Below are 25901 nucleotides of genomic sequence, written 5' to 3'. Positions count from 1 at the left end.
ACCGGCGACCTCTTGGTGCATAGGTCGATGCTCAACCAGCCGGGCCAGATTTTTAATTCTTAAAGGAATTAGTAGTTTAAGAGTCTGCAAAGTAAGTGGGATGCTCATCAAGGAGATGCTAAGGTCACATTGTCCAGTCACCTACTCAGTACAGGAAGGACTTTCTTCCTTAACAATGTCTTCAGGGTGATTTCTGTTTATAGAGAGCTCACAGAATAGGTTAGCCTATTTAGTTGTATGGTTCTACTTGTGAAAACCTAGTTCATTTTCATGAAGACCTTCCCTGGCTCTCTTGTACCTTTCCAAGAGCCCATGTCAGGATTTTCTGGCCAGTACCATTAGGTGGCGCCCTTGCTGGGTTTCTCTGAGTGACTTTTCTGTTCCCCTGCAGCACTGCAATGGCCAAAGATGAGCGAGTGAACCTGCTGTCCTTCACTGGGAGCACTCAGGTGGGGAAACAGGTGGCCCTTATGGTACAGGAGAGGTTTGGTAAGTACTGGCTTTCTAATGAGGATTTTAATTCCCTCAGAGGTACGGATGTGAAATCTAAAAGTTTTTTTTTATTCTTGGTCCTTTCCATAGAGAGACCAACCATGTTTATTTGAATGTCCAAGTAAAAGAAAAGGGTACAGACATTAATGGGTTAATATTAGGGCAGTCACAAATTTAAGTAGCATAATTTGGAAAAGGATGTCATTTTCTCTCTAAATGACTATAATAAAGTCATATTAAATATATTTATCAAATTCTGTCACATCTATTTGGCAAATTAAAAAAAGAAGACAATTTAAACAGGATCACTGAATACAGAACCGCAGCGAATGTGGACGAGGAGATTTAAATCTGTTCCTTCATTTACATAAACATAGCTTTGATTAAGGAGGTTTTTAAGGATAATATTGACTGTCATTTATGTTTATTGTGAATTTAGACTAGCAAGGTAAGGCTTGACTAGGTAATTTGCCAGCCCTTTTGCATTTTGGGCATTGCTTTTAAAAAGCAAGTTTATAAAAAACTATTAGAGCTAATAAACAAGGTCAGCAAGGATATAAGATCCATAAACAAAAATCAATTACATGTCTATACATTAACAATGAACAACCTAAAAATGAAACCCACAAAATAACTCCATTTAATAGTGTAGCATCAAAAAGAATAAAATACTTAGGAGTAAGTTCAACAAAAGATGTGTAAGTCTTTCACACAGAGTGCTATAAAGCATCGTTGAAAGAAATTAAAGACCTAAATAAAAGTAAAGTCATTCCATTTTCACTTTTTGGAAAACTTAATATTGTGACTGCCCAAGATCAATGCTACCCAAATGACCTTCAGGTAGAATGCAATCCCTTTCAGAATGTCAGCTGGCTTCCGTAGAAATTAACTTTCTAAAATCGTATGGAAATGCAAAGAACCCTGAATAGGGAAAGAAAACTGAAGTTGCAGGACTCGTACTTCCTGATTTCAAAACTTACTACAAAACTACAGTGATCAGGACTACGTGGTACTGCCATAAGGACACAGAAAGATCAGTGGGGTAGGATTGAGAGTTCAGAAATAAGCCCTTACCTTTATGGCCAGTTGATTTTGACAAGGGTGCCAAGATATTCCAATGGGAAAAGAATGGTCTTTTCAATTAATGGTGCTAGGACAACTAGACATCCACATAAATATGTGTGAAGTTGGACCCCTACCTCACCCAGTATGCAGAAACGAACTCAAAATGTATCAAAGACCTAAATGTAAAAGCTAGAACTATAAAACTCTTAGAAGAAAACATGGGAATACGTTTTTGTGACCTTGGACTAGGCGGTGGTTTCTTAGCTGTGACACCTAAAGCACAAGCAACAAAAGAAAAAAATGATAAGTTAGAGCTCATCAAAATGAAAACGTTTTTTGTTTCAAAGGACAACTATAGGATGGAAGAAAACATTTGCAAATCTTACGATAAGGGATTTATATGTAGAAATTATGAAGAACTCTTAGCAAGTCAACAATGTAAAAGACAACCCAATTAAAAATGGGCACAGGGGTTGAATAGATACTACTTCTAAGAAGATATGCAACTGGGCATCAAGCATGTGCAGAAGTGCTCAAGGTCATTAATTCCACTCTTCCCACTAGCAAACTTCCTATTCTTCTCCCGTCCCTTTTTATTCAAAGCAGTAGTTTGCTGTTCTCTCTTCAGTAGCACTATTAATAGGATTATAATAAATGTATCTGCCTGTCATCTTAAGTTACAGGTGCTTTTCTTGGAAGGGGTTGGCTCTAGCACTGTGGTTAGGGAGCAGATAGAGAACTGGAAGGATGTAGGCAGTGTAGGTCCCTTCTCTTCTCTGCACAGAACGTGAAGCCAGACAGGAGTTGCTGATGTGAGGTGTAGAATCTCCTGTTTCCTCCACCTTTCTTGCTATCTAGTGTAGTGCTCTGCTGTAGCCAGTAGAGAAAAAGAAATGTTCTAAATCAACTGCTGCAGCAGACACTAGAGCTGACGTAGTGCTCAGTGACTTGGCAGTAACAGCCCTCCCCCTTACGGTTGACATCCAATTGCTGCGTGTGTGACTGTTTCAGAGCATGGAAGGGAGAATCTCCTCTCCTGCTGTCACACATGCTTCCAATATCACAAATAAACGTGGTTTGCATAGAAGCTGATTTTACATGTATGGAAAAATAAACGTATGTTCAAAAGATGTGGTAAACACAGCTCTAAAATTGAAGCAAATACTTTTTAGATCTTTATGCTGGGGAGTGTAAGGTCAGAATGGCCTTCATACCCTGCTGTGTGATTACCTGGACTATAACTTGATACTATATATAGTTGCCCCTAACATTCATACCCTTGGCCCTGACCTCAGTAGACAAAATTTGGTACATTAGCATGATGGATAGTATGCAGTGATATATATACATGTGTGTATATATATATATATATATGTGTGTGTGTGTGTGTGTATTTTAACAGCTGCTAATAACTTCAGGAGAAGGTATAAGATTAATCAGAAAATAAAGCAAAGATAATTAGCTAGTATGATCTCAACTAAATATACATGCATAGGAAACACATTGGAAGGCATTATACCTAAGTATAAGGATAGAGTTCATGGTGACCTATGGGCCATAGCTTTTTGCTTGATACATTTTACTGTTTTTGAAAAATAATTTTCTATAACGAGCACATAACTTTAAAATGTTTTTTTATCATGATAAAATATATAAAAATTAACCATTTTAACCATTTTTAGATGTGCAGTTCTCTGGCATTAAGTACATCACACTGTTGTGCAACCATCACCACCATCCAACTCCAGAATTTTTTTTTGTCTTCCCAACTGAAACTCTGTCCCCATTAAAACTCTCCATTTCTGCCTTTTACTAGCCCCTTGGCGATTACTATTCTGCTTTCGGTCTCTATGGATTTGACTGTTCTAGGAAGCTCGTATGACTGGAATCACACAATATTTGTCCTTTTGTGACTGGTTCATGTTACTTAACATCATGTCTTCAAGGTTCATCCATGTTGTGGCATGTGTCAGAATTTCAATTCTTTTTAAGGTTAAATAGCATTTTATTTTTTAAAAATTTTAAGCATTTTTAATTGATTTTAGAGCGAGAGTAAGGGGGAGAGAGAGAAACACTGATGGGAGAGAGACATCAACATCAATCGCCGGCTCTTGTGTGCCCCCTGCTGGGAATCGAGACCACCGGGGCGTGTGCCCTGACTGGGAATTGAACTGGGATCCTTTTTGGTGCATGGGTTGATGCTCAACCACTGAGCCACTCTGGCCAGGCTATTTCATTTTATATATACATACTATGAAATACATTTTGATCCACACTTCAGTGGACACTTGGTTGCCTCTACCGTGTAGCTTCCGTGAAAATGCTGCCGTGAACATGGGTGCACAGACCTCTGTTCGAGTCCCTGCTTTCATTGCTTTGGCTGTGTACCCAGAAGCTGAATTGCTAGGTCAATCATATGGCAATTCTGTGTTTAATTTCTTGGGAAATTGCCCGATAGTTTTCCATAGTGGCTGTACCATTTACATAACTGGGAGTTTTTTTTTTGGACATAACGTCAGACTTAGAGAAAAAGTTATAAGAGACACAAGTAATTTCTGTGTACCCTTAACCAGATTCACCAATCGCTTACATTTTGCCCCATTTGCTTTATCATTTTCTCTCTCTCAGTCACACACACACACTCACGTATATTGTGGTTGCATGTTATTTTTGAACCACTTGCAGAAAGATGAAGACCTTGTGTTCCTTTACCATTAGATATTTCGGTGTACTGCCTAAGAGCAAGTACGTTCTGTCACAATCACAGTACAGTTATTAAAACCAGGAAATTTGACATTGATTCAATGCTCCTGCTCTGTTTCACATTAGAAAATAAATTAAAATCTAATTGGGATGAGTTATGATTCGAGGCCATCTGTGTTCATTAAATACTAAAATAGACATTAATGTGTGTTTATATGTTTTTAAAGGGAGAAGTTTGTTAGAACTTGGAGGAAATAATGCCATTATTGGTAAGAATGCCCTTTGTTTTTGTTTTGTTTTCCATTTAGAATATCTTCAGTAGCTGTCCTGAATATATAGAACTTGTGTAGGAACTTGTCTGTTCTGTGCCGGACGTGCCTAAGGCCTACTTCACATGTGTGTGGATTTTACTTATGAGACAGGACACAGTGGTCTGCAGGCAGAAATAACGAGGAATGGAGGGTGTTCATGTTTGGAAAATGTAACCTGGCCTTAGAACCTGTGTATGAGAGTTCCCAGTGCTACATTGTTTGTTCTTTTTCCTTCTCTTTTCTGAAAACTGGCCACGCATGTCTGCAGAAGAAGTAACTCTTAGGTGAATTGTTGATTACATTAGATTTTAAAAAGACCTAAGTTCGTCTTTTGTGGAATATTTAGTGCTTTTATAACTGAGAAGAAATGCTTCCTTAAAGCATTTTAATCACTGACCTCTAGACTTCGGCATCGCTTAATTCTGTTTCTCAGTTATTTGGCACAGAAGGAAATAGTCTACCAGTGTAACTGGATCATATAATGAATATCAATAGGTTAAGACAATAAGAGCATGGATTTTGTGATAAAAAGCAAAACTTGCTAATTTGTATTTTGCCATCATCATCATCATGTTTAAATGCCTGTATATTTGTGGTATACACCAGAAGTTTAAAAAGTCAATGGTGAAGGGTTTGTTCGAGATGAACTTCTAATGGAGTTAAAGACAGAGTTCATGTAAAATATAGTGAGCACTTAGTGAGCACTGGATATGTGCTGGGTACTCGGCTCAGCTGTTTCATTTAATCCCCACCGTAACCCCACAAGGCAGATACCCCCATCAAGCTCATCTGAAGGTTACACTCGGAGACTTCAAGTGATCATGTGCCATAGTGACAGGCCAGCAGGTGACAGAACCAGACCCCAGAGCAACGCTCTTTCCTTAACTCCTTCCTGTCACCCATTAGTACCTCAGACATTGTTATTCCATTTTGTGGATGAGGAAGTTGAGGCTTACAAAGGTAAAGTAACACAACTAAAAAGTGGTGGAAATGGACAGGAACCCTGGTCGGTTTGGCCGCACAAACCGCCCCCTCCACCATCAAGCTCGTCTGAGACAGGACACAGTGGTCTGTGGGTCTGGAAAGGGACAGCTGAGGGTGGAAGAGGGAGTCGTGTCTGTAAGTTTCTCTAAGGGATGAGAAGGAAGGAGTCACAAGTAATATACGTGGAAGGGCTAACTCTAAAGACTATGCTCGTCTTTCCTTCTGAGGGCGACAGAGGGGAAGGGACAGAAGTAGAGGAACGCGAATGACTTTGCATTGATCTCCAGAGCAGCCAGGGAAGCAGGAAAGGGCCTTCTGTGTGTGATCACTTTGAATTTTTTTTACTAAGTGGGGTAAGGTAATCTGGTGAAGGAGTCAAGGGCTTGAGAGGTTTCAGAGATTTGGAAATGCTTCCGTAGAGGAGCAAGAAGAGGTATTCGAGGGCGCGGACCGTGCAGGTGAGGGTGTAGACGTCACAGAGCCGTCGGGTGGCGGTGCTAACCAGGACCTTCCCGTCGCTCGCTCCGTGGGCCCAGGGGAGCTGGCCTCACAGTGGGCTGTGGGGTTGAGATTGGAGGCTAGTAAAGTGACAGAAAGGATGGTGGTCTCAGAGAAGAGACCACAGGGGCTACAGAGCAGGCTTAGTATCAGAAACTTGGAGAAATGAAAGATGAAGCGGTCAGAGGGTGAGAGCCTCCGTGCACATCTGTACTTGGTTGGTAAAGACCACAGGGCTCGAGAGGAAAAACATCTGTAACAAAAATAAATTTTCAAAACAGCAGAATAATAAATAAATAAATAAATAAATAAATAAAATATTTTAAAAAAGACCATAGGGCTCATCACACTATTCTCATATAATCTTCTCTGGAAGAAAAGTGGCCTCTGCCATGTGAACCCACTTATTTCCCGGGGATCGTTCTGATCTTTTAGTGCAAGTAATCAAGGATCACTTTATACCAGTTAGCAAGTACCTTGTCTGCCTGCTCACGACACTGACGCGTGTGTGTGCTTCTCTAAGCGTTTGAGGATGCGGACCTCAGCTTAGTCGTTCCATCAGCTCTCTTTGCCGCCGTGGGGACAGCCGGCCAGAGGTGTACCACTGCGAGGCGCCTGGTGAGTGTGTCTGTGTGGACACGGGAGTTTGTCCTGCTCTTCAAATACCACTTTTTAACGAATTGTGCTGTTAGGTGTAGAAGCACTGTTAGAAACATGTACTTCCTAGATGGGGTTAGCTAATACGTGGCCTTATTCTGTCTTCTCAGCTCATGGCAGATGTTGCCAGTCAGCCAAGGACTCTTACCCTCCACCCCAAGTTAACAGTGGCCTCACTCTAATTAGCTGGACGTGGACTGGGAGATGAGACTGTTTTCAGTCCCACGCCCAGAACAATATGGACAAAGTTCAGTGTCACTTAGAGACTTACAACAAAAAAGCTAAATATTTGAAAAATTCTAAAACTGTTAGCTGAGATATAGACAGCCTTGGCTCTTATTTATAAGAACATTAAAGATTTTAATTTTTGGCCTATGAATAAAGTCTCAGATTGGACTTGATGTGATGTGGTTTATTGAAAAGCAAATGACTCTGTTTTCTCTGTTTATAAATACATAAATAAGACATCAATATAGAGTGCATATAAGGAGATGTGGTCTAGCTTCAGCACGGATAGAGTTTGGGATGTTAATCTCTGTACTTAGATTTGGGCTGGTTTTCAGTTTTATGTCAGATACAATCTTGGTTTTCATGACTCTCATGGTCAAAACCTGTGTGTACTATGGCCAGACAAGTTTGCTTAGGCACAACATTTGGCTACATCTACCATTTTAATTTATTTCTTTATTCTTTTTTAATTTAAAAAAAAATTTTTTTTATTTACCTATTTAAACTAATCTTTTTACTATCTCTGGATCCTTTTTTTTAGAATGTTTTATTTATTTTTTTATTGATTTTAGAGAGAGAGGAAGGGAGAAGGAGAGAGAGAAATACTGATGAGAGAGAACATCAACCAGCCACCTCCTGCATGCTCCCCACTGGGGATCGGATCCACAATCTGGGCATGTGCCCTGACCAGGTCACGAACCGGTGACCTCTTGGTGCATGGGTCGATGCTCAACCACTGAGCCACACCGGCTGAACTACTATATCGACCATTTTTAAATGAATACTGTTGAGTCTCCTTCTGGAATAAAAACAACAAAACAGTTTATAGTTGAATTACAAAGGAATTGGCTTTGGGTTTTTACTTTCACCCACAGTGAGTATGAACAAATACTTCATGAGGTTGACAGTCTAAATGAATAAAAATATGAAAGATTTATGAAGATTAAGTCTTTACTTTCCCCATAACACTTTATATTTATTTTTTCCTGTATTTTACAACAAAAGAATATCTTTCCTTTGTTTTTACATTACTCAGTTGAAGTTCTCAAAAAACAAAAACAAAGCCAACATACAATATTCATAAAGTACTTATAATTTATTAAATTTATTCACCTTAAACATTTATTTCATGGATACCAGTAAGAAAATGGGTTCTTTAAAAAGATTATAATGTTAATTACATAGCAAAGTAGGAAATGACATTAAAGAAGATTTATCTATTCAGCCAATTTTTACTTTTTCTTTGTGTCTTAGAGCAAATATCCATATCCATGCTTTATGTTTAGTGTTAAAAATCAGAGGATATTATTAGTTATCGCCCAAATCGATTTGCATGGAAACAGTTAAGTGATATGTAGAAAAATCCATCGCAGTACTATAGACCTCTCCAAAACTAGTTCTCTAATGTCAGTGCATTTGCCACATGGAGACCACAGGGGATGGTGGCTTGACAAGTTCACCTGCACCGCTGGGATCATAGCATGGAGCTCACATCCTACCCAGAGTGAGTCCAGGGCATGTCCTCACCTGTGGGGCCTCCTTGGCGTTCTCGGCCTGAGCTTCAGAGCATGTGGCTACACGGCAGAGGTTGGCTGGCAGATGGCTGTGGTGTGTATTCACCGTGACTCACAGGCAGAGTGCAGGCAGGGCTACTGGAGGTTTTCTGCTTCTTAAGATGTCTGATGCTCTAGAACAGAAACAGGTCTAACTGATTTGTAAAGCTTCGTCAGATAGGTCCTTAGAGACTTGACAAAGATTTGTCTTATGATTTCATTCTAACAGCCACCTAGAGGAAATTAGTATCTTCATGTAGTTAACATTAAAATTAGAAATTATATAATTACAAAAATAAACATACTTCTATTTGCATATGCTTTTAGAGATCACAGATTTTCAAAATTTATTAGGAACTATAAATCAGCGATATTAAGAAAAGTTGTGCATTGTTAACAAATTTGTACAGTTATTTGACGATTCCCTTGCATATTTCTTTTATTACTTAGTTTTTGCATGAAAGCGTCCATGATGAAGTTGTAAATAGGCTTAAAAAGGCCTATGCACAGATCCGGGTCGGGAACCCATGGGACTGTGAGTATCTGGTTGGTTTCAGAGGTGTTCCTTTGGACAGCTAGTGTTACAAGTGTTACTGATGCCCCCCCCACCCCCGCCCCTTCCTGAGAGGACTAAGAGCATATACAGCAGGTTGTGGGGCATTTAGCCTGATGCGTCTGCTCCTACGTTAGGATTCTGAGTGTTTGATGTGGGGTGGGGTGGCCTGGGGGATGGTGTTCCAATGGGATGAGTTTGATGAACTTTTCTCTTCACTGCTACTACCCTCATCTAAGCCACCCCCTCTCTCATGGGAGGCGGCAAGAGTCACTAGACTTACTTTATTGCTTTTACTTCTGCCTTCACAGTGACCAGAGTGATTTTTTTAAATGTGATTAGATTAGATTAGATAATTCACTCTCCTACTTTAAATATTCCAGTAACTTTTCTTTGCTCTTTGACTAAAACCTAGATATTTTTTTCCTACTCCCTTTTTTTTTTTTAATATGTTTTTATTGATTTTTCAGAGAGAGGAAGGGAGAGAGAAGCATCAGTGTGAGAAGCATCAGTTGGCTGCCTCCTGCACGCCCTCTGCTGGGGATCAAACTCGCAACCCCGGCATGTGCCCCGACCGAGAATCGAACCAGGACTTCTCAGTCCATGGGATGGCACTCAGTCCACTGAGCTACACCGGCCGAGCCCTTCTCCCTCTTTAGCAGGCTCACAGTCTGTGTGATCTGACCTCTGCCACCTGCCCTCTGTACCCTGTGCCCCCAGAGCTCCGGCTTCTCCAACCTCCTTTCAGCGGCAGGGGTCCAGGCTCCATCCTGCTGCTCTCCCTGCAGGAAATGCTCTTCGCCCAGCTCTTCCCACAGCTGGCCTTCTGCTACCGGGCCCCCTCCTCCCTGAGGCCTGGCTAAGTCTTCTTCCTGCTGCCCAGGGCCACCTCTCGTGCTCCGCTCTCCCGCAGCCACACGTAGGGCGGCGTCAACCCCCCGGAGTTGCGTGTGAGCTCCTGAGCCCGTGAAGTTCTTGGAGAGCGGTCCCGCTGCAGTGAATAAACAGATGCTCTCTGATGAACTGATCTGAACCAGGGGTTGACAAACAGAGCTGGCCTGACACTTGTTTCTGTAAAGAAAGCTTCTCAGGGCACGGCCCCACCCACTCGCGTATGTGTCTTTTGTGGCTGCTTTCACACGTGGAGACTGCGGATGTCATGCAAAACATTAAATATTTCCTGTCTGGCCTTTACAGAGAAAGGTTGAAAACGCTGTTCTAAACTGAGAGGCTATACAAAGGGATTGGTCTGTTCCTTGGGAAAGCTGTTAAAATAATAAAACAATGCCATTTAGGGTAAACTGAAGAACATTTCTTTTTCTCGCCAGCTAATGTTCTGTACGGGCCACTGCACACCAAACAGGCAGTGAGCATGTTTCTCGGAGCGGTGGAGGCAGCGAAGAAAGAAGGAGGCACCGTGGTCTATGGCGGCAAGGTAAGGAGAGCCCGGAGCTCCGTGGTGACAGATTTCACTTCCTTTCCCCTGGGTAAGGCAAGGCTCTGGGCACGCTGGTGAAGGGTCCCCAACTGCTGTTTATCTTCTCCCTTTTGTAGGGGGCAGAGTAGGTGTTTTAAAGAACGACAACATAAACTGAATGGAACGTTTCTGGAAGGACACACAAGAATCTCAGAGCCATGGTTGCCTTTGAATTGAGTCTCTAGGCATTTGTACGGAGGGAGACTTTTTCAGAGTAATTAGAATTCGTATTTATTGACTATTTTATTACTTTTTGAAGAGGTTATCCTATTTTTAAAAAAATAATGTGTTTTTATTGATTTTTTAGAGAGAGAGGAAAGGAGAGGGAAAGAGAGAAACATCAACCTGCTGCATCCTGCACGCCCCCTACTGGGGATGGAGCCCACAACCCTGGCACGTGCCCTCACTGGTAATCAACTGGTGACCTCCCAGTGCATGGGACAGTGCTCAACCAGCTGAGCTGCACCAGCCAGGGCTTAATGGTGATTGTAAAAGGTCAAGTAAGACAGGGAATAAAAAAAAACACCACCAAAAACATTTCCTTTTTATTATTTGTTTAGTCCTCACTTGAGGATATTTTTCCATTGAATTTTTTTTTTTATCCTCACTTGAGGATATTTTTCCATTTTTTGTTCAGATAGAGTGGAAGGGAGAGAGAGAGAGAGAGAAACATCGATGTGAAAGGGACACATCAAGTGGTTGCCACCCGCACGACCCAACCAGGGCCGGGGACAAGCTGCAACTGAGGTACATACTCTTAGTGGGAACCGAACCCAGGTCTCTCTGGACCACAGACCAACACTCTAACCGCTGAGCCAAACCAGCGAGGGCGAATTTTTTTTTTTTTTTAAGATAGAGTTGAAGGGAGGCAGGGAGAGAGGAGAGAGAGAGAGAGAAAGAAACATTGATGTGAGAAAGACACATCAATTAGTCGCCTCCTGCACAGCCCCGACTAGGGTGGGGGATCGAATGTGCAACCCTTTGGTTCTCAGGCTGACCCTCTAACCACTGAGCCAAACCAGCCAGGGCTACACAACAAAAACATTTTGATTTAACACATATAACTATATTTGATTGAGTCTTTAGATACAGTCAAAGCATTTTCTTCATGTGTGAGAGGAATTTGTCTTCATCCTTGCATAAGCTATACCAATAATTTATTATCTACAATTTAGTTTCATTGTCTTTAAAATTCACTGAGAACTGAGTCTCTTGCAAAGCTGCCTGAGAGGAGGCTCCTCCCTAGTCATCTTACCCCTGACACACCCGTATCTCATCGGACAGCAGTGTATGAAATTATGTATTTTTTTGTTACTTTTGTTGAGTTTTTTTCCTGAAACATTCAAGTTAATTTTTATAGAAATAGCTGTTTTTCCCTTTGTGTAATATTTATTTAAGTTACGCAATATAGCACTAGAGGAACAGAGACAGCTGCCCTGCCCCGGGTTGGGAGCGAATCCAGTTGACTCTTAGTAAACAGGCAGCCCTGAGTCTGGGGGCGGATTTCACAGCCACCTGCCCGTTGCCACCCACACGACCCCAACCAGGGCTGGGGACAAACTGCAACCGAGGTACATGCCCTTAGCAGGAACTGAAGCCGGGTCTCTCTGATCCGCGGGCTGATGCTCCCAGTGATTCTCAGCCTTCCTAGTGCCACAACCCTTTAATATAGTTCCTCATGTTGTGATGACCCCCAACCATAAAGTTATTTTTGTTGCTACTTCATAACTGTAATTTTGCTATTGTTATGAATCAGCATCGGAAATATGTGTTTTCCGATGGTCTTAGGCAACCCCTGTGAAAGGGTTGTTCAACCCCCAAAGGGTCGCGACCCACAGGTTGAGAACTGCTGCAACTGCTGAGCCAAACTGGCCAGGGCTGGGGTTTTTTTGTTGTTGTTTTTTTTGTTTTTTAATACAACTTTGTGACATGACACAGCTCTCTATCCATGGTTCTTTTTTCCCTATTTTTCTCTGACCAAGTTAAAGCCAATAGGAGACGGAGAAAATTTTCATTCATGATGGGGAGTTGAAATAATTCATCTAAAATGGTGGGTTTTTTTCCCCCTCATAAGTATAAGCAAAGATCGTGTCCTCTGACCACCAGGACTAGAAAACAAAGTGCTTTCATTGTTTTCTTTCATTTCTCTGCTGAAGGTCATGGACCGCCCTGGGAATTACGTGGAACCAACGATTGTGACAGGTCTTGCCCACAACGCGTCCATTGCACACACAGAGACTTTTGCTCCGATTCTTTATGTCTTTAAATTCAAGGTAACAATGGGTTCTGTCCCTTTTCTCTCGTCTAATGTTGAAACAAACATCAGGAGAAGACTAGGAGAAAATGAAGACGTGCTAAATTTCATTTCATTTGCCTTTAGGGAGGTGTTAGAAAATCATTCTGATTGGTATAAATTTGACGATTATGGATAAAATATGATGGGATGAACACTTCAAGCTATAGAGCATGTCAGGCTGCCAGGGAAACCAATACCAGCAGAGAACCTAGCCTGCATTTTATGGAGACTGTGGCTCCCACTTCCTGTATCAACTGATTCTGAGCCACGTGGGCCAAACATTTGGCTTCTATGCAGAAGGACTAGATAGTTTGATAGTCTGAGAAATAAGTGTCAGCAGACAAAGTGAGAATATATAGGACAACCTAAAGATGTACAGTTACAATCTGTACCCGAGGATAGGCTGTAGAGGTTTTAACAGATAAAGAAAACTAGAAGTTCTCCTTCCCCAGCATGGGACAGGGCCTACCCATGCCAGCAAATACTTAGAGATTGAATCAAGGTTTGAATGTGCCATGATTAACAGTTGAAGAATAATGAGAATTGCACCTTGCTGCAATTACATGATTTTATTTAAAAAAATGTTTATATTGATTTTTTAGATAAAGAGGAAGGGAGAGAGAGATAGCAACATCTGTGGGAGAGAAAAACATTGATTGGCTGCCTCCTGCACACCCCCTACTGGGGATTGAGCCCAAAACCTGGGCATGTGCCCTGACCCGGGACCCCTCAGTCCATGGAATGATGCTCAATCCACTGAGCCACACCAGCAGGGCTACCTGATTGCATTCTTTAAAATCTTGCTTTAAATTGTCTATTATTGTCCCACCTGTGGTGACTAGAGGGTATAATTTCATGTTTTGTCGTGTGTGTATGTGTGTGACTGTGAGCTTTTGAGCAAATAACTTAGCCTCTCTGGGCCTTCTCCGCCTAATCTGTAAATTGGGTTAATAGAAAACCTATGTCATAGGGTGAGGATTGCCTAACTAAATATGTGCTAAGTGCTTAGGTCAGTATGTTGCACATAAAGAGCTCAATAAATATTAGCTATTATATGGAATAGCTTAAGTGGAAGAATGGTAGAAAGATCTTTGTTTCTTAAAGTAGTTCGGGAGAAAACCCCACAAAGGCTGTGCAAGAGAAACAGAATGAGTCTGATGTTGACTTGTTGTTTCCTTTTTTTGCACTAAAATTATTCTGGCATATCTCATGAAATGAGTTTAACATTAGTAACTTTGACCTGAATCCTGTATCATCTAACAGCTCACATCTATCCTTTTAGAATGAAGACGAAGTCTTTACGTGGAATAATGAAGTAAAACAGGGACTTTCAAGTAGCATCTTTACCAAGGATTTGGGCAGAATCTTCCGCTGGCTTGGGTATAACTTTGTTTATTTAAAAAACCTCTGTAACTCTGATTTGTGTGGTGATGGACTTTAAAAAAAGAAAACAAAACCATCATAGCTGAAAATCCACTTTTTGGCACTGGGGCTTAGAGTTTTGTTTGGACTTTTTGTTGGTTTGGTTTTGTACTTCCCTATACATTGCTCTCACCATGCCTCCCTTTTTGCACACAGACCAAAAGGATCAGACTGCGGCATTGTAAACGTCAATATTCCAACAAGCGGTGCTGAGATTGGAGGTGCCTTTGGTACGTAGAGGATTGTTTCTCCTCTCCCATGTTGGCCCAGTGTGTTAGTCTGCGGTCGTAACGGAATACCACAGATCGGGTGGCTTCAACAACAGACATCAATTTTCTCACAGTTCTGGAGGCTGGAGGTCTAAGATCAAGGTGTTGGCAGGTTGCATTTCTCCTGCGGCCTCTCTTCCTGGCTTGTGGTCAGCCACCTCTCTCCTGTGTCCTCAAGGGGCCTTTTATTCTGTATGCTCATCCCTGGCATCTCTTCCTTATAAAGTCACCAGTCCTCCTGGCTTAGGGCCCTAACTTTATGACTTCACTTAACCTTAATTACCTACTTAAGGACCCTATTGCCAAATACAGACACATTCAGAGTTATTGGAGGTTAGGGCTTCAACATATTCTTGGGGTGGGGGCGCCCGGAGGGGGAGACAATTCTGTTCATAACAGGCAGTAAAGGAAAAGCAATAGCAGCTTTTAGAAAAGTTTGACCAAGAAACGAAATACTAATCTCATGAGAAACACTAAGCAGCTGCCTTTGCCTGCTGGGGATCGAGACCATAACCCAGGCATGTGCCCCAACCGGGGCCAAGAACAAACTGCAACCCAGGTACATGCCCTTAGTAGGAACCGAGCTTGGGACTCTCTGGTCGGCAGCCGATGCTCTAACTGCTGAGCCAAACCGTCCAAGGCAGTCTTTTTGTTGTTTATATGGGAAATTTCCTTACGTTTTGCTTCTAATCCTTCTATTAAGTTTTTTCTTCTCTGCAAATATTAAAAGCAACACCAAGACATTTCTTGTGCTTTGATGGCACACTTTTAAATAGTATCCTTTTCTTGTTTCCATGGAATATTATCTCCTTATAACCTCTCTAAGGATGTTAATTTAACATTTAAAATGTTTTATTTTAAAAGCAGTTCGTGTGCATTATAGAAAATTACATACAGACAAGCATAAATGAGAAAATAAAAACATTTTCACTGTCCAGAAGTTCTATTCTTAACACCTTAGTCTAATTGTAAGGTTTTTTTTTAATTTTTTTTTTTTAAGGTTTTATTGGGCTGCCGGACACATTTTTGTTTCCTCTTAATTCCTTTTACTTTCCCTCTGATTTTCATGGTTATTTGGTCTCTCTTATTTAGTTGTGTGCGGAGGAAGCGGTGGGTAAGTGTACGGGACCGCTCAGGTGGCTCTGGTGTCCTTTCGGTCTCTTCCCTCGGTGATGCCGAGAGGCGCACACCGAGGGAGCAGCCCGGCCCCGACGGGTGAGCCGCCTGTGTTCTCTTCCAGGGGGAGAAAAGCACACTGGCGGCGGCCGGGAGTCCGGCAGCGATGCCTGGAAGCAGTACATGAGGAGGTCCACTTGGTGAGAAGGGCTTGGGGAGGCGGGCTCGGGCTGGACGCCGTGGCGGCGTGCTGGTACACCCTCCCGCTCTCTGCTCTGTCTTTATGCATTTCTCTTTCGTCTTGTTTTCCTGATGTTCCGAGCTCTCCGCTCCCAGAGCATCCACTTTGCACTATTGTTTTTCTACCCTTCTTGTCCAGCTTCAGCTAGTGCCCAGCACCCGACTGAAACCATCTCCGTGGTGGTTTCTGTCTGGAGACAGCGGCGGAACAGGACACCTGGGGGAGGTGTCTGCCACCAGGGGAAAGTGGAAGAAGCTGTCCTTTTCGGGTTTCCTCCTGGGGCGTAGTTACCGTCCTGGGGGACTGGAGAAGCAGAGGAGAGGAGGCGGGCAGGGGCCGGGGCCAGGCCAGCAAGCTGGGAGATCCCAGCTCTCAGAGTAGTGAGCGTGGCCCTTGAGAGTGGGATTCGTTCATTCACCCGGCGTCGGGAGCTGGCGAGGGCGCTGGCTTCTGGGAGATTTTGGCTAGTTTTTTCTTTTAAATGTATTCTGTTTTTCCTCCCTCTTGGGTAGAACTAGCTTTACCCAAGTGCCATACAAAGTATGTGGGGTCAGGCTCGTGTATTACATTGTAGAAAGAACCCAAGGTGAGGGAGGGACCCCGGACACCCATCCTCGTCCCATTCTGTGCTGCTCACTAGTTCTGCGACCTTAGCTGGGTTTCTCAGCCTCAGCTCTTTGCAGCCTTAGAGACTTACACCCGTCAGGGATTTCGGAGGTGTTTTTGGCTGTGGCTCGCTAAGTCTCAGACACACGCACTGTTCACCTGATTCCCGTTCTTTGAAGTCACTGTGTTCCTTTTACTTCCCTTGTGCACTGGAGACCTAGAGTGGAAAACATTTAGCTGTGGCCTTTTGGGACACTTTTAATATGGCCATTTCATGGGACACTTTTCCTCTCAGGAGAAATGAGATGATCACCACTGACTAACGGGGAAGCTTTTCTTTTCTCCAGTGTTATAGTTCTTATTTTTTAAAATCATAATGGGAATATCTGCTAATTCAGTACAAGTTATTAAGAGAGATGAAGAAGATTGTTACAGTCCCCATATTCCTGTGCCCTGAAAACTAGGAATAGCATGTATGTTGTGTGTCTTTCCAGACTTTTCTGTTTCTCCTTTTCTTTCTTTATGAAACTGGATCCGTGCCTAGTATTGTTTTGTATCCTGGTTTTTTTCTTCACCAACTTGTAACTTGGACATTTCACATTGTTAACATATACAGATCTGCTACATTTTTAAAGACAGAAATAGTCTATATTATGTATATACTATCTTTCATTTAATTGTGTTTGCTTTTTTTTCCTCCTTAGTACCATCAACTACAGTAAGGACCTTCCTCTGGCCCAAGGAATCAAGTTCCAGTAAAGGTGCTTTAGATCGACATTACTTCGTCATCTTGGTATTCTTGCAGCTCTTTCTTCTGAAGAAGACAAAGGAAATTAAGATTTGCCTTGAATAAATGCATCATTTTGAGTATGACAGTGGCTAATCCTTTATGCCCTTGAGGTCCTGACTAAATCAAGAGACTCATTTTTAAAAGAAAATGATTTATGAGAGAGGAAGGGTTGGGTGGGGGAAACATTGATGTGAGAGAGAAATATCGATCAGTTGCCTCCCATATGCATCCCAACCAAGGACCGAACCCACCTCCTGGACATGTGCCCTGAATGGGAATTGAACTGGTAACCTTTCGGTGCACGGGATGATGCTCAACCAACTGAGCCACACTGGCCAGGGCAAAAGACTCATTTAAAAAAAAAATTAAAATTGTCATGTCATAGCCATGTTAAATATAAGATAGAAAAATGGATTTTTATGTTACTAGTAGTTACTAGTTTTTTAAAAGTTTATGATTATAATTTAGAAACAATAGTAGTATTGCAATTTGGGGAATCGCAGACCGTAACAGAGAAGAAAACAGAAAGCTTCTCAGTAGAGGCAGGAACATCTGAGCAAGTAGAGAGCTCTATGGTGTCAACTCACATTACCCTTCCAGCCTGCACTGGGAAGGGGGTGCTGCAAAGGGAGCGTATCCCTTATGTACAGGGGAATGACTTGCTCTGTTAAAAATGACTAAGGTGTTCATCACCATTGTGACTGCTCTTGCTCACAGTCGCTTGTGTCAGCGCAGGGGACATTTGTGAGGAGGACGTGGACTCTGCCTGTGCAGAAACCTGTGGGAAGCTTGTCTGGGTTTCTCCTGCAGCTTTGGGCCGTCTTCTTTAGTTGTTAGACTTCTGCAGTTGCCCTTGGGCTTGTTTTCAGAGAACGACCTTGTGTGGCAGTGAGAGTAGCGTGAACCCAGCACAGTGCACTTGCTCTTTGTCTCGAGTGGGCTTCCTTTTCCGGAGAAGCTGCCCCGGAGCCCAGGGAGGGGTCAGCCCAGGGCCCCCGCGGAGTGCGAGCTGCGTTCTCTCCTGGTGGCTACACTCTCCTGGCTTCCTGCGGAGCCCAGACTGGCTGGGGCAGAAGCCTTTGACGATGACCTTTGTAGATCACCTGATGCATCAGGATGTATGGAGAGATTTTCACAGCTGGCAAAGAGTTTGAGGTGGTTGTGACAAAGAAGCAAGCAAATGGAAAAACAAAGCGATTTTAAATGTCCTTGGGAAGGAACGGTCTGTGACCAGTGTTCACGTAGGTAGGTTGTTGGCCTTGACTATATGATCAAGCCAAACATGGGTGATAGGCCTTTTGAGAACATGTTGGCAGGAAGAAGTTAGGGGTGAGAAGGTTAGAAAGGTGGACAGTTCTGTGCTCTGTAGTGGAAAATCAATCATGCCTAAAATTACAAAAGAAAGAAATGGCAACAAGGGCTTATAAAGATACAGAGGTGAATTCCGAAAGAGTCATTGCTGTGGGGAGGGCACCTGGGAAAATGGGGACAGGATGGATCGCTATTTTTCAAAACTAGTCTTGTAGAGCTACTTCACTGTTTTTTTTTTTGTTGTTGTTGTTTTTTTTCTCTGGTACGTGCCCCTGGCGGGAACTGAACCCGGGACTCTGGTCCATAGGCCGGCGCTCCAACCACTGAGCCAAACCAGCCAGGGCGCTACTTCACTCTTAAATCAAGACAGTGTATAGCTTTAAATAAAAATTAAAACCAGCAACAACAACAAAGCGATGTTGGAGAATCGGGTCGTTGGAATCCTGCATCTGCAGCCCCCCGCTCCCCACCCCGCTCCCCGGCACGCACACCTGCACCCTCGTCCGCTCCGGTACTGAACTGGGCGCTGTTTGAAATGTCTCATAAAATGATCCTACCAAAAGCCCAATTTTCTTCCATTTTTTAAAAAAGTTTAAAATAGACTAGATTATTCTGCATTGATACACATATATTTTTTAATATAAGTGGTTGCTTATGAAGATTATGCAATTTGGGCCTTAAATCTTGTACGGTTTTTCTTTGTGTCACAGTGTTAAGTAGTCTAGCTCTGTCTTATTTACTGACTATAATACTGTTTGAGAAAGTAAAGAACTGTTTAAAACATTTTTAGGAACCACATAATAATAGACCATTTTTGTTTTGTAAAAGTGAGAAATTATTTTGAATTAAAATACTTTTTATATTTTGTTTCCCCCCCAGCATATTATTTTTAAACAAGCATTCCAAACAACAAGCTGTTATCAGTGTTAGTTTTAATTAAAATTTATTACATTTATAATTTCTCTGCAATTAGGTATTTAGGGAGGCTCTCCTTCCTCCCGTGGCCATGGCACCGTGGCCATGGCACCGTGGCCAATGTGGGTGGGTTTCCAGGGCACTGGTTAGAGGGGTGACTGGCAGCTCTAATCTTGGGTGTGGAAGTTGAGTTAAACTGATTCTGGAAGCTTTCTTTGAACCTAATTCATAATTTTTCTACATATTTCTAGCAACAAGGACATTTCTTGTCATAATATTTATTAAAAATTTTTACTTCTAAATTGGTTCTCTTTGTTCTTTGACCTAACAAATGAAAGTTGTTCATTAGTATCTTCAACCACAAACGTCAAAATGTGCAGTCGGGTGTGTGATTCCCGGCCATGTGTTTTGAGGTGTGGAGTCCTGTGCTGGTTACTAGTTATAGGGAGCCCCTGCTGGCTGTGCTGCCCCGCCCCGCCCCGCCCGCATCGTGTCCCAGCCCTACTGCCAGTTCCCAGAGCACTGTACATGAGGACCTTGTAGTTAGCGTGCCAGCGTCTGTCACTGGTACAGCGCACTGTACATGAGGACCTTGTGGTTAGCATGCCAGCGTCTGTCACTGGTACAGCGCACTGTACATGAGGACCTTGTGGTTAGCATGCCAGCGTCTGTCACTGGTACAGCGCACTGTACATGAGGACCTGTGTTTCTTAGGATCTTGCTGTAGGGTTCCAGCCCCTGGAGAGAGCATCCAGTCAGCGGATCCTAGGATCCTGACTCGTGGTTCCACAGGAAGGGGCTGGAAGACTTGGTCATTTTGGCTTCGTTTTTGGGAGGAAGATACTCCTGATGAAGACGTCACACAGTGGGAATAAGGCAGTTTTCTGAAAGCAAACCGGGATGCTGTCACATCTTGTGTCTTTTTTTTATCCTCATCCAAGGATATTTTTCCATTTTTCTTCAGATAGAGTGGGAGGGAGAGAGAAAAACAGCGATGTGAGAGGGACACATCAAATGGCTGCCTCCCGCATGACCCAGACCAGAACCAAGAACAAACCGCAACCCAGGTACATGCCCTTGACCGGAATCGAACCTGTGACTCATTGATCCATGGGCTGACGCTCTAACCCTGAGCCAAACCGGCCAGGGTGGGATGCTGTGGCATCTTGCACTCCTGCAACCACAGAACATCCTCGGTGGCGTTCTCTGTCCCTGGGAACGCTGAAGGGACCCGAGGAGTCAGTGACCTTGCTCTTCTCTAACCCGGCCACTTTCAAACCTTTTTCTGTTGCCTTCACTCAAGGTTGCCAACGGGGAAGCTGGTTTGGAATGTTTTAAATTGTTTCCTATTTCAATATTGCCAGACAGGGACATGTACATCTCACTTCCTGTGGTCGCCAATACCCCATGGTCTTACACCTGGCGTGGTCACTTGTTTATCCTGTTTCCCTGATTTATTTGATCTCCCGATTGCTGTAGACACTTGCACCAGTAACCATTTCTGCAGTTTCTACCCTTTCATACCTAGCACCCTTTCCACATCCCCGTTTGTTGGTCTTAAAGTTTTTTAAGAGATGTGTGGACATTAGCAGGTGACAAGCCATTATTTTCAGTTCCAGAAACTGAAGATATATTTTGATGTACCCAGTTTTTGGACTTTTCATATAATGAAATCTATTGACCTTGGATTGTTTTTCCAATTTCAGTTAAAAGGCTAAGTTACAAACATTTCCCTCTGCTTCCATTTTTGTCTAAGTATATTTTTAGAGAAATACTTGTACATATGCAGTTAAAAATTCAAATGGGGCCGGAATGCGTTTAACAAACACTCGCAATTCCTGTTCCCCCCGTTCTGTCCCTCCCACAGTTCCCCTCACCAGAGAAACCATCCTGTTACTAATCTCCATATTTCTAAATAATAAGCTTATATTTCTATTTTTCTGTTTGTCAGTTTAGATATTGTCTGTTGGCTTGTGGTAGGTGAGGAAGAATGTTCTTATTACAACTCCCCAAAGAAACCTCTGTCCTCTACTCTCTTAATATCTCAGCTTTTGGTTAAATCTATACTAATTTAGTTTTTGTAAATATGCAAAAAGAACCATGCCTTGTCATGTCTTAAAATCACAGCTACTTTCGTGTCTAATCTTTTACTTTTCCCAAAATTAGTAATTGCCCTTATTGCTTCATTTGCTCTGTATCTTTTTTTTTTATCCTCACCCGAGAATATTTTTCCATTTTTTGTACAGATAGAGTGGGAGGGAGAGAGAGGAAGGGAGAGAGAGAGAGAAACATCGATGTGAAGGGACACATCGAGTGGCTGCCACCCGCACGACTGACCAGGGCTGGGGACAAACTGCAACCGAAGTACGTGCCCTTAGCGGGAACCGAACCCGGGTCTCTCCGGACCGCAGGCCAACGCTCTAACCGCTGAGCAAAACTGGCCAGGGCTGCTCTGTATCTTTTTATTGTAGTAAAATAGAACATAAAGTTTATCATTTTATTTTATTCTTTTTAACTTTTTAAAATATTTTTTTCTTTATTGGTTTTAGAGAGAGAGGGAGAGAAACATCAATGAGAGAACATTGATTGACCGCCTCCTGCAGGACTCCCACTGGGAACTGGACCCTCAACCTGGGCATGTGCCCTGACCAGGAATAAAACCAGAGACCTCTTGGTGCATGGGTCGATGCTCAACCACTGAGCCACATTGGCCAAGCAAGTTTTATCATTTTATTTATTTATTTATTTTTATCCTCACCCAAGGACATTTTTTGATATTTTGTTCAGATAGAGTTGGAGGGAGAGAGAGAGAGAGAGAAATATCCATGTCGATATGAAAGGGACACATCAAGTGGTTGCCACCCACATGACTCAACCAGGGCCAGGGACAAATTGCAACCTAGGTACATGCCCTTAGCGGGAACCGAACCCGGGTCTCTTCCAGACCACAGGCCAATGCTCCAACTGCTGAGTCAAACCGGCGAGGGCAAGGTTTATCATTTTAAAGTGTGAAGTTTAGCCTGGCTGGTATGACTCAGTGGACTGAACGTTAGTCTCATGGATTCAGAGGTCCTGGTTCGATTCCCGGTCAGGGCACAGTAAAGGTGAGTAATGTTTTAAAAGGTAAAGGTAGAAGTTTGCAAAAGGTGGAAACTGGAAATTGTGTTGCTTGCATGACCTTTGCTCAGCCTTTTGTTGAGTACGGATAAGGATTATCTGGATTGGCCACAAGGCAATGGATAACCCAGCAGATGCCCAAATAAAATACCAGACCGGTCCTAGTGTAAAATGGACATTGGGCCAGGCAGAGTACATCAGCAGGAACTGCCGGAAGCTGAAAGTGGAGTATATGACCTACACCCCAACAGTTTTTCAATGCTGAACGCATCTCGGCTCAGCCCGCCTGCACCCAGGTGCGTGCAATAAAGCCGTTTTGCTCTACATTGGCCTTGTGTTGTGGATGTGATCTCCCGCCGGCTCAGACCTTTTAGGCACATACCCAGGTTTCTGGCTCAATCCCCAGTGGTGGGTATGCAGGAGGGGCCGATCTCTCTAAAAAATTTAATAAAAACATATTTAAAAAATAAAGTGTGAAGTTTAGTGTCATTTAATACATTCACAAATTTTGCAACCATCACCACTATTTAGTTCTCGATTTTTATCATCTCAAAAGGAAACCGCATCCCCATTAAGCAGTCATTCCCCATTCTTCTTAACCCCTCTGTCCCTGGCAACCACCAGTCTGCTTTCTGTCACTATGGATTTACCTATTCTGGATATTTTATATAAATTGAATATTACTAATTTCCAAGTCCCTAAATCATCTCAGTAACATGCCTATTAATATTTTCCAATTACTTGTATCAGTTTTGGTTTTTATTTTCTTTTTCCTGGAATCAAGTGCCCTTTGTCTTATTTGCTTCAATTAGACTGACTGCTATCAAGGGCTATTGCACAAGTATCATCATAGACTTCTCTTTGCTGGCTTTCTGTGTTAGTCTCATGTTTCCTGGATCCTGTGCTTTCCTCTTTACTCCTTACACTCTTATTTGGTTGGAGCATATCCTACAGAAGCTTTCTGAGAATGGTTATTTTGTAGCTAATCTTTGAAAAGTCTTCTAAAGGAAAGTACTTTATCCCCACATTGACTGGAAGATTGGCTATAAGATCCGCATTTAAAATATATCATGTTTTGTTGTTTTATATGCATTGGAAGGGCCCATAAATGTTTTGTGGTAGGAACATTTGGTCTTTAATCCATTGGAATTTGGGCATATGTTATGATTTGATCTAAATTAATTTCCCCTTCAAATATTTAATAATTCTCCCCATTCCAAATTTGACAAGGGACTTTTCCTTTCCCTACTGATGCCTCTTACAACACACTGCATACTTAATGGATACCAGGATCTATTTGGGGGTTGTGTATTCTGTGTGTGTGTATGTATACATACAGACACATATTGGATTGATTCAATTCTTGTGGCCTATTTTTAAAATTATTTTTAAAAAATCTTTATTGTTGAAAGTTTTACAGATGTCCCTCCCTTCCCCCCCATTGGCCCCCCTCCTCCCTGCTCCCACTCTTGTTACCTTTTACATTTCCTTTATTAAAGTTGAGTTATTTTAGAGTACGACATATATTACCTATGTGACCTTCAGGAGGTAACCTAACTTCTTTGAACTTCATTTTCTCTCTGTAATGTGGGGGTAAGTCAGTTTGATGGCCTTGTTGTAAGCTGCCTTCAGCAAACATTGGAAAGCATGCTGGTCAGACTCATTTCTCACCTCCGCATCTGTTCTCTAACATGCTCCCTTGCTGTGTCCTTTGGGGCTGACCTCTATGGACCACTTCACCTGGGCTTTCTCCGGGTTCTGGCTTTCAATTGTTTGACCAGTGGTAGAAAATCAGAGTAGACAAAGGTCAGGATATTCATTTCCCCATCCCCTCCCTGCCAGCCCTACGTAGTTATTGTCAAAGGTTTTCTTTCTTTTCTACCATGACAGACCTTGCCAGGTGTCTCCTCTGCTGTGGCGACAGGATTCTGCCAACACCATTCCCTTTTCCTGTCCTTCAGCCAGCAGGTGCAAATGGCATTCTGTTGGTCCTCCTGGGTTCATCACCTTCCCGCCTGGATTCCGTACCTCCAGGAGTCTAACCAGATACGAGGTAGTTATCAACTACCTTGTCAGTAACCACTGATGGAATGAGTGAACTTCCACCATTTTTAGGCTTTTTGTTTCTTTACTCAAAAATACAATTTTGAAACAGCAGGCATTTGGCCTAGGATGGGTGGGTCATTTACTTGTGAGGTTATTTACCTGTCCCTTGGCTGGGGAGAGTAGGACAGCTGGATTAATAGTCCAGATGCTGAAATCAAGGGAGGAGAACTCCCCTGATTGGGAAATCCGAGAGACATAGGAAAGAAATATAGATGCTGGTCAGCTACAACCGTGCATGGCCACTCTATGGGATGGTAATAATATTTCTTCCACACAATTATAAAGATTACAGAAAAAAATTATTAAAGTAACAGAGCTTAGCACATGGTAAGGGCTCAGTTAGTACTGACTCATCATTTTAGGGTGTTTTTCATATTAAATGAAATTTAGAAGCATTTTTCAGGTTTTTGCAAAGGAAAATTCTTTGGACTTTTTATTGGAATCACCTTAAATTTATAAATAAGGAAGGAAAGAACTAATTTATAATACTAAGATTTTTTTTAATCTAGTTATATGGTATGTTTGTTCATTTGTTCACATATTTATAATTTCTTGCAAAATTCTGTAGTTTATTTCCTGTAGTGTCTTAACTTTCACGTTTATTTCTATGTATTTTATGATTTTTGGTAATGACATGGGATTTCCCTCTCTTTCTGTGTAAGAGGCCATTTACTTTCCCAAGGCATATTAGGTTTGAAAATAGAAACACGGATACTACACCTACCCAGCCATTTGCTGGCTGAATCTCTTCAGCCTGGTAATTCCCTAGTTCTAGAAATCTGGCCAGGAATCGGATATCATCAAGATGTCTTTACGGTGATGACCCATAGGTGGCACTGTTGGTAAGAGTATACGACTGCACTTGCAGGGAAGAGCCTGGTGTTGACTGGTATCCAGGAGGTCACTGGAAAAAGTCTGTTCAGTCACGTGCTAAACTCTGTCTGCACTTGTATGAGCTGCTTTACATCTCAGCACGCTGGTAACTCACATTCCCTCTCTCCCATGTGATAACTATGCAATCCACCTGACCTTCAGCTGATTACTCTTCTTGGGTAAAACATAAACCCCAAAATGTTAAAGAGAAAAAACAATGTTTGGCTGTAAGTGCAGATTAGTGTCCTTTCTTTTAAATTAAGAAACATAATTAAGTTTTATTTTCCATTTACTCCTCCAAGGGACATATTACTTGTT

At 42.4% G+C, this 25901-nt stretch overlaps 1 protein-coding gene across 1 annotated transcript in view; it reads left to right on the top strand.

Moving 5' to 3' along the window:
• ALDH7A1 (aldehyde dehydrogenase 7 family member A1) overlaps positions 1–17400 on the top strand; it is a 45090-nt gene extending 27690 nt beyond the window's left edge. The window contains exons 9-18 of the mRNA XM_036279405.1: positions 392–489; positions 4488–4529; positions 6577–6671; positions 8942–9026; positions 10373–10479; positions 12678–12794; positions 14100–14197; positions 14396–14469; positions 15749–15824; positions 17176–17400. Of these exons, the coding sequence (XP_036135298.1) occupies positions 392–489; positions 4488–4529; positions 6577–6671; positions 8942–9026; positions 10373–10479; positions 12678–12794; positions 14100–14197; positions 14396–14469; positions 15749–15824; positions 17176–17230 (847 nt within the window). The 3' untranslated portion in view covers positions 17231–17400. The remainder of the gene's footprint in view (positions 1–391; positions 490–4487; positions 4530–6576; positions 6672–8941; positions 9027–10372; positions 10480–12677; positions 12795–14099; positions 14198–14395; positions 14470–15748; positions 15825–17175) is intronic.
• The last annotated feature ends 8501 nt before the right edge of the window (positions 17401–25901 follow it).

This window comes from Molossus molossus, unplaced genomic scaffold, assembly GCF_014108415.1.
Source record: "Molossus molossus isolate mMolMol1 unplaced genomic scaffold, mMolMol1.p scaffold_m16_p_3, whole genome shotgun sequence".
In the NCBI taxonomy this organism is placed as follows: Eukaryota; Metazoa; Chordata; class Mammalia; order Chiroptera; family Molossidae; genus Molossus; species Molossus molossus.
Note: the sequence above shows the minus strand (reverse complement) of the source record. Positions and strands in the feature narration are given on the sequence as shown.